The 8829-nt window shown below is 46.6% G+C and overlaps 1 protein-coding gene and 1 long non-coding RNA gene across 3 annotated transcripts; one reads left to right on the top strand and one right to left on the bottom strand.

Annotated features, from left to right (window-relative positions):
- Positions 1-1625: 1625 nt before the first annotated feature.
- Positions 1626-8826, bottom strand: gnpat (glyceronephosphate O-acyltransferase). 2 transcript variants are annotated; one of them, XM_061812149.1, is made up of 17 exons: positions 8684-8826; positions 7888-8079; positions 7634-7810; positions 7231-7360; positions 7032-7159; positions 6877-6952; positions 6647-6798; positions 6048-6178; positions 5395-5630; positions 4805-4897; positions 4479-4634; positions 4057-4136; positions 3831-3971; positions 3130-3229; positions 2973-3057; positions 2728-2789; positions 1626-1766 (listed from the first exon to the last, which is right to left on the bottom strand). In XM_061812149.1, exons 1-17 carry the CDS (start codon positions 8705-8707, stop codon positions 1723-1725), a joined length of 2007 nt encoding a protein of 668 aa, XP_061668133.1. In that variant the 5' UTR covers positions 8708-8826; the 3' UTR covers positions 1626-1722. The 2 variants fall into 2 exon arrangements, with proteins under 2 accessions (XP_061668133.1, XP_061668132.1); XM_061812148.1 differs by having other exon boundaries at positions 2973-3229.
- Positions 3090-4174, top strand: LOC133496490 (uncharacterized). Its single transcript, XR_009793801.1, has 3 exons — positions 3090-3209; positions 3794-3950; positions 4050-4174. It is a non-coding gene; the product is annotated as an uncharacterized LOC133496490 (long non-coding RNA).
- Positions 8827-8829: the final 3 nt, after the last annotated feature.

Genomic DNA, 8829 nt, shown 5'->3' with positions numbered 1-8829 from the left:
TCGCTGCCGGGACCAAAAAGTTAATAAATAAATAAGTGCGGGGCGCGTGCGCGGTAAAAGGCGTGTCCTCCATTTTGACTCCGTAATGGAAAATGTCAATCTGCTCGCGCAGAGGGCCCGGCCCGCGTCGACTTTCCCGCCCTTGCGCCCGTCGCTCTCGCTACGCGGGAAAACGTCACCTTATTTGCACGGTGACGCGTCGCTTGATTAATTCCGGGGTGGATGCGGAGAGGGACGGCGCGACGGTCGGGGAAAGCTGCGGGACATCGGCGTGGATCAGTTGTTCGCCGTTTGTTTTACTGACTTTGAGTCCACACGTGAGGACTTGAGCGCTTTTGTTCACATCAGCAATTATCCAGAAAAATTGTGACATCAGCTTAGCTAGCTCGATACGCCCAGATCGCTAACGTAAATTTTCCCTGCGGGGAGTCGACTGGCGTGGCCGCTTTAGGTGTGACCGTGCGCAAAAAGACGAAAGAATTTCGCTGGGGGAGGGGTAGAAAAATAATCCACAAAGTGAGTGACAACCAGTTTTGTGCTGGGAAGGTCACTTTAGAGTGCCTCGTTGTTGCGGTGTTGAAAACGCCCTGCGATGATGTCTCCCAGGAGGCTTTTTACTGAACGTATTTTCGCGGCTCCAAAGCGTAGCAACGTGAAGGCATAGTGGAAATACAAAATGGGGTAGCATTCATTTTTCCAGGTTCTATAAATGGTATTTGATTGGCAGTTGAGACGGGTGTGGTTTCAGCATATTCAGCAGACACACCCACATTGTTGTGTTCACCCTTATTTCTCTGACGTGACTTTTTATTATCACTTTACAGGGACTTTAAAAATATACACAAAAACCACTTGGTTGGTTATTTTAAAAATTGTAGAGAAAAAAAAACCCTGCAAATTTCAACTTTTTCGACCAACATCTATGAAAACAATTCTGGAAGAAAATGAAACATCTAAAAAAAATTTTTTTTTTACTTTTTAACGTTTTTCAGGAGAAAAAGTCATCCCGAAAACTCGTTAAAGATATGAAAAACATTCCAGAAAAATATGCCAAACAGAACTTGCATAGTGACGTAAATTGCATGAGTTTTTTTTTTTTAATTATTATTTCTACCCTCTTAAGAGCCGAACATTGCGTGAAAGTGAGAAATAGACAGAGGCTTTAAGTGAGGGTAGCCTGACCCCTAGTGGCCACTTCCATTTGCTCCCATATTATAAACCGGAGCAAATTTTGTGTACGGTGTACCTAATGAAGTGAACCTTAAGTGTTGATGCAGGAAAACTAACAATGAAATCATGTCGAACTTTTACTACCGATAAAGATCGGCTCGCAGTGCTCCAATTTGTGTAAATACTTTATTATATTTTCTGAATATGACACGCACACACACTTTAGTGCAAGGTAGAAAAACTGAATAAAAAAAGATTGCAAAGAGACAAGCACAACTTTTGTAATATGGGTCAAACATCTCGTTTTTGTTGAGGTAAATTCATTTCACATTGGCAAACATTTGATTAAAAAAAAAAAAAAAAAAAAAACTTAAACCTTGACAAACAAGTGACGCGCATCGCTTTTTTTAAATATGTACAATTGTGTAAACGTGACTCAACTTTCTGCAAAGTGCGACTCCTCCAAATGAGAAAAAAAAAAAAAACCCCAAAAGGTCCAAAACGTCCTTTGGCGAAGATGCAAAGAATTTTTCTTCACAGCAGTTGGCAGATTTAGAGGCGAGCCGGGGCAAGTCGAGTCGGGAGCGTCCCTCCTCCTGCACCAAAGGTGAGCGCTTTTTGATTCATTTTCAAGTACGGTGAATACTCGGTTCTCGAACACTTCTGTTTTCCAATGGAAATCGGTACTCGAACGCCCCCTGACAAAACCCGGAAATAACATAATGTACGCGGCCCCGGCAGCTGATCCGCGACGCAGCCTCCGTACGCAGACGTGTCCCGGTAGCTCCTTTTACTGACGGTTTTTTTCTTCCTATTGAGGACTATTGACCCCAAATCATGGCTCCAAAGAAGTGACACTAGATAAATTCTTTGGGAAAATAAAAGAACTTGCAGGGGGGTGAGTCACTCCCACCCAAAAGATTTGATACAGTAGTTGAACTTAGTTTTCCCGTGAACTTTCATAATGCTCTGTTCCATGAGAATTTCTGCATTTTTGTCACGTTTCAAAGATTTCGTTAACTCCAGTTACGAGTTAGTTTTTGCCTTTGTTACCTTTTGTAAAAAAAAATATATATATATTTTTTTTTTGCTTTCCCCCCGCCCTCATTGTTGTTGTTTAAAGTTATTCTGCATTTTTGTAAAGAGAAAAAAGTTTACAAGGCTCGGGGCTGAGTCGCTACAGCTACGGCAATGCACTCCCAGCCTAGCCTACTCTACTACTAAAGCATACATTTTAAGCAAAAAAAATATATATTTATTAATTATTTTATTACATAAAGTATTTAAACTACACGTGTTTCTACGATGCGGTTTATTATTAGGAAAAGCTAAAAAAAAAAAAAAAGCTTTTAAAAGCCCATTTTTTTAAGGCTTGGAACGCATTATTTCATTTTCCATTAATTGTAATGGGGAATATCGATTTGGTTTTCGAACAAATCACTTCTCGAAACGCCTTCTGGAACATATTTTGGTTGAGAACCGAGGTTGTACTGTAGTTAACATTTTAAGAAGTGGGAGGGGGGGGGGGGGGTGATTCACAGGTTCACTGGTTCTTACCCAAAGTGTCTTCCAGAGAGTTGAGCATCACTTTGTTGACGCTCAGGCCGTCCTTTTGCGTTCTGAGAAAAAGGTCAAGTGTGACTTAGTTGCGACTTTGGATCGTGAATGGAAATGCACGACTTGGACACGCTGGGTACAAAGTACAAATGTTTTTCCTCATTATTCTCCCGTATTTGTTACTTTTACTGTGTTACTCTGTTTTTGTTTCAGCTCGCGCCGAGTGGTGATGAAAGCGAGCGCACCTCCGCACGGCGCCGAGCCGGAGCAGCGCAGCCAGGGCGTTCTTGTGCAGGTCCGACGACAGAATCTCCAAGTGGCGCGGCCTCCCTGCGCCGCAACACGTCAACGCAACGTCGCCGTCTGTACGCCGGATTTTGAAGGAGCGACGGGCAAACTCACCTGCCAGCAAATGCTTGATGGTAAACTGGCGGACGGCGGGGACGAACGACTTTTGCGTCAGCCTCTCGGCGGCCTCGTCGGTAAGGAAACGACAAACCACCTGCGCACAAATCATTCAACCGGTCACGGAACACCAAAGAGAAAACATCTTTGTTTTATATCATTATTATTGAAAGTAAATTTACTTGGATTATTTTATTTTTAATATTTTAAGGTAATTTTGCTAAAATTGTCCTTTTAATGTATCTTTATCGACATTTGATTTAGTTTTAATTTGAATTGTTTTTTGTATCCAATGTAAGCAATGCAAGTGAAACGTCTTTGTTTTCTTTAATCTTAAATAATGTCATTTGTTTTTAATTCGTGACTTCACTAAAACATTGTGAATTTTGATTTTAATTTTCCCAAATTTATCACAAAATATTCAGTTTAACGTTATTTAATTTGAGTTTTTAATTTTACTCTTTTGAGTGAATTCAATGGAACAGCAAATGGAATTTTAATGTCATTTTTAACACATTATTTCATTCACAATTCTTTTAGCTCCTTTTCATTTTCTATATTATTATATATTTTTCAATTTAATAGAACACAATACCACAAGAGTAACAGCATTTATTTATCCATCCATCCATCCATCCATTTCCGATCCGCTTATCCTCAGGAGGGTCGCGAGAGCTCCGGCAGCTCCTTGCACTCACCCGGTAGCCTTGGACGAAGGGCTCCAGAAGGCCCGTCAGGAAGTCCAGGGTCCTCTGCCCCCGCTCCGTGGCCGCCAACTCGTGCTGGGCGACCTGCAGCGCCCCCGTCCTCTCCAGCAGGTAACAGGCCTCCTCGAAATCCTGCGCCCGCAAAAATCACAAATAAAAACGAGGCGATAACACTTCAAGAATTAAAAACGCCGCCGTCCTCTCCGGTAGCGCTCACCTGCACGGCGGCCCCGGGGGCCAGGATGAACTCGTTGGAGAAGACGTCCCTCAGGAAGCTGAAGCGCTGGAAGACTTCCTCTGGGGGGCAGAAAAATTCATTTGAGGATGAAAATGGCAGCACGGTGGCTCAGCTGGTCAAGCGTCACAACCTCACAGTTCTGAGGTTCCCGGTTCAATCCCGGACCCGCCTGTGTGGAGTTTGCATTGTGTTTCCTCCCACATCCCCAAAACATGCAACATGAATTGGACACTCTAAGTTGCCCCGAGTTGCCTCCATGTGCGCTGCGATTGGCTGGCGACCAGTTCAGGGTGTACCCCGCCTCCTGCCCGTTGACAGCTGGGATAGGCTCGTCGTGAGGATAAGCGTCAAAGAAAATGGATGGACGGAAGTTTTATATCGACAGCAGCCGCGTGACTCACGCTTCCGCCCGGCCGAGGCGACGCGGACGGCCGAGGCGAGCAGCGCCGGCCGCAGGAAGACGTGCAACGCCTGGTTCCTGTAGGAGGCGCAAGAGAGCACCAGCACCGCCCGCTTCAGGAGCTGCTCCTCCGGAGAGCCCGTCCCATCTTCTGGCCCTGGCGCGTTGGGACACACAAAACAAAAAATATGAAACCACTGCACATCCAAATTTAAACTGAAAAGCCACGCCGGGGACAAAAGTATTGGGACACCTTCAGAAAGTGCCGGAAATGTGGACCTCTTTGGTGTCCCGATACCCGAGTGTCCCCGTTTGTAGCGGACGAACCTTGTCCCAGGTGGACGCTGCCCTCGGACACCCTCACCAGGCCTCCGTGCAGGGCGAGGCTGGAGGACACCACCTCCGACGGACGCCGGTGGTCTGAAGGTGCAAATTCGGACAAAGAAAGTCAAACGACGCGCCGGGTGGCATCCAATCAAAACGTCCAAAGAACAAAGCCGGCAAACGGGAAAATGAACACGCAACCTCGCTAATCAATCACAGTTGAGGACTGCTCGGCTTCATATCACTTCCGAAACAAAGTCTGTTCTTTTTCTTTGCTGGCACCGAGCAAAAAAAAAAAAAAACGGCCCCAAATCATCCCAAAATGAGAGCGGCTATTTTTGACATAATCCAGCATGTATGGTATTTTGTCTTAAACAAGCCAAACCATCTAACGGATCATCCCGGAACCTTGCGTTTGGTTTTCTTCCCCGTCAGCATGTTTGGAATTCATCTCTTGTTTTGTCTTCATTCACCGATTCAAACATTAGGGTCAATAAAAAGTTACAGAAGAAGAAAAAGGCTTGTGCGCGCATGAATGGTCTCATTGTCGCCACGGCAACACTGTGCACATTGTCGCCGCGACAACACCGTACCGGGCCAGTGGAGGAAGGCGCCGCACTGCCGGGAGAGGTCGCGCAGCCACACGGCCCGTTCAGTCAGCTCGTCCAGCGCCGTCGCCGCCGCCGCCGCGTCCTGCTTCTGCAGCAGCAGAGTCGCCAGCAGGACCCACGGCTTCAGCACCGAGTTCTCCTCCTGCGCCCTCACCAGCCTGTAGGCGGCGCCGTTCACGAAGCGCACCATCTCCTCGGTGGGCCTCGCCGGGATGTGCCTAAAACAAAATTCAAAAATTGTAAACAAAAGGTCAAAAGTCAAACAAAACTTAGCCGTTCAGACCATTTGTTGGAGCCGTCGATGCACGCGCACTTTCTTTTACAAATTCACCAAATCGCCAATTTCTGGGGGGGTAAGGTGGGACTTCACCTCCATTATTCACTGAAGCACCTCTTTGCCCAATAGAAAATAATTATTTTGGTGCCAAAAAAGTATGTTGTGATGAGGACAGAGCTTCAGTTTGATCGCGTTGAAAAGTAGCGTTTTGCCACCATCTTGTGGCATCTCTACGCAATTATCAACCTTTTGGGGCAGGGGGGGAATTTTAGTTACTGGCGGCTTTTCACTCTCTTAAACAGGACGCAAGTCTCCAACGATGACAGTTGGACCCTTGGCGTATCGTAATGTTCGTTACCTGGGCGTCAGGTTAAATTGGCAGCGGTCCACGTGGCCGTGCGCTAAACTCCTGACCGACACGGGCTGACCAAAGTAAACGTGGATGCTGCCGTAGTCCTCGCGCAGGATCTTCCGAGCCTTAAAGAGACCCTGGAATCAACGAGAATCGCGGACGGAAATGTTCGTCAGATCTTTAGAGGCACTGTAACGGAGCGAAAACTGTACACGTTTCAGTTTGAAAGGTCAAAGAGTCAAAACCTGAAATGAAAACACCCCAAAGTTGGAGTCTATCTTTTTTCTTAGGCAACAACCAAATTCTTCAACACATTTGGCCAGATTACTGTAATGCGCTTCACTTTGGAGTCAGCCAGCCAGCCCTCCCTCAAACGTGTCCAGGTGGTCTCTTGACTGCAACACGTAAAAGGGAGCACAAAAATCTTGATTCTGGCCTCCCTTCGCTGTGCACTCGAGAGTTAAGATTCTGCTTTGTGTTTTTCAAATCTCAAAACGACAAAAATCTGTCCACTTCCTGTCGTCCGCCAATGGTTAATCGGGGGTTTTCTGAACTAACCGCCATGTTAAAGAAAAACACGTAGATAAAAGTTTGGAGCCGCTCACCGACGTGGACTCTTTGGGTTTGGGCACTCCGAGGAGCTCCCGAGCGTAGAGCGCCTCCTCCAGGATCCTCTCGTAGCTGATGCTGACCGGCACCAAGCACACGTCGAAGACCTCGCCCTTGAGGAACGGCTCCATCACGATGTTCAACAGACCTTGGCGGCAACGCGGCCAAAAAATTAGAAAAGGTTTGATCGGTATTTCTCCTCCTTCAGCTGATTTCGTCCTCCTACCCAACTTTGGCGTCAAAGATTTTGCCGTTCGACTTCGCGTGCCCTCGAGAAAAAACTCGACGGGTGCGTACCCATTCTGGAAAAAAAAACGCAATGTCGCTCGTGAAAAGAGACGTGAAGGGAAAAAAAATGACAATCCCGATCTGTGTTGTCACCTTGACGATGGTCTTGACGTACTCTGAGAAGACGGCCCAGTACAGTTTGTCGCCGCCGAAGGAGCGTCGGATGAAGAACGCGCCCGACATTCGCAACATTTCGCCCACAAACTTCATCCCCATGAAGTCTGCGGGAGGAGGGGAAAGACGCAGTGGTGAGCGCCGGGCGGTTTCCGAGCCCGCGACGACGACGACGCACCCATGCCGGCAGCGATGACGGGCAGGGCGAGGTCGTACGTGTACAGGATGTAGGACATGAGCAGGAAGTCCATGTAGCTGCGGTGACTCGGGAGGAGAACCACCGGGTGCTCCTGGATGACCTGCTGGAGCTAACGACGAGACGGCTCGCTTATTACGCTGGAACCTTGACAAGTTTCACCCATTTCCAGGTAGCAATAATTATTATATGTGATGGACTAAAAGTAGCCTTGCACTAGTTTCATGTTTTAGATCAAATAAAGCCGTAGACGGCAAAAATGAATTGTTTTGTTCTTGTGAATCAAATTACGATCTGCTGTTGGGAGGTCGAGGTGAGTAATCAAAATCGCTTTAGCCCTGTAAAATGCCCACTTTTATTATGAATTATGATGTGATGCTCTCACTCTCTGGATGCCTTCTTCATTCACGCAGACACTCCGGAACAAGGCCTTGAACACCTTGCTGAGGGCGAAGGCGAAGAAGCGAACCGTGCCGAGCTGCAGGCGGTGTGCCATCTCGTCCAAGATGGCCGACGCCTCCGCTTGGACGTCGTCTGCCGCTTTGCCGCTCTCCAGCGCCACCTTGGAGGAAACAACACTTCTTTTTAATCAAGGCGGGTATTCGTTGATTTCAAGTCACAATATTTCCAAACGCTCACCTGACAGACGACGTAGCGGACGGGATCCGCGTCCAGCACGGCGCTCTTGAGCACGTCCGGCGTGCACGGCGTCAAGCCTTTGTAGAGGACGGGCGTGTAGCACTTGACGGCGTAGCGGAGGTCGCTGGAGTTCCGGCGTTCCTCCAGGATGTCTTCGAAGTCATCTCGCTTTTTCAGCAGCAGATCTCGACGCTGCGGAAAAAGACGCGAGAAGTGCACAACCGTTGAGTTGTGGGCGTTCCTGCGAGCTGCGGTACGATCTCCAATCGAGGCCTCGTCCATTCTGGATGATGCAACGTTTCAATCGACACAAACGTACGATGTTGTACGAAACCTAGATCAAAAACAAAACAGTTGCGTAAAAATGGACACTTTAAAAGTACTATTTTGGTTTGTTCTATAAAAAATAGTAGTCTATATATAGAAGGTGGTTATATACAAACAATATATTTCAAATATGGAACAAATTAAAGTGAAGGTGAACAGAAATGTAATATATATGTAATATATATTTGAAACAGAAACATTGGACCTGGAGACCTGTGGAAAGATTATAATCTAGTAATTAAAATATTTATGACGAATAAATAATTGTTAACAGATACATTTGTGTGTATGCGACTTGTTGTGGCATGCGTGCACTTTTGTCGTTGTGTGCCATCAAAATTTCTTATTATAAGAGTACGGCTGGTGTTGAAGAGAGTCATCCTGCTAAATGGAGAAGCATGATGTCAAATGTCAAATGCCACACACATGTTAGCTGAGCTTGCACGCTAATAGGAAAGCGTTCACATACCGTGTAAACCGCTTTGGAGGTCATCCTTCCTCAGGCGAGGAAGCCACGCTGCATCCAGCGAGGCTTTTATCGATTTTTTTTTTTTTTTTTTTACGGGCTGCTCAGTTGATGAAACTCAAGCGTGAGCTCAACCTCCAGAGGAGAAA

This window comes from Syngnathoides biaculeatus, chromosome 23, assembly GCF_019802595.1.
Source record: "Syngnathoides biaculeatus isolate LvHL_M chromosome 23, ASM1980259v1, whole genome shotgun sequence".
In the NCBI taxonomy this organism is placed as follows: domain Eukaryota; kingdom Metazoa; phylum Chordata; class Actinopteri; order Syngnathiformes; family Syngnathidae; genus Syngnathoides; species Syngnathoides biaculeatus.
The sequence above is the reverse complement of the archived record's forward strand: the minus strand, read 5'-3'. Positions and strand labels throughout refer to the sequence as shown.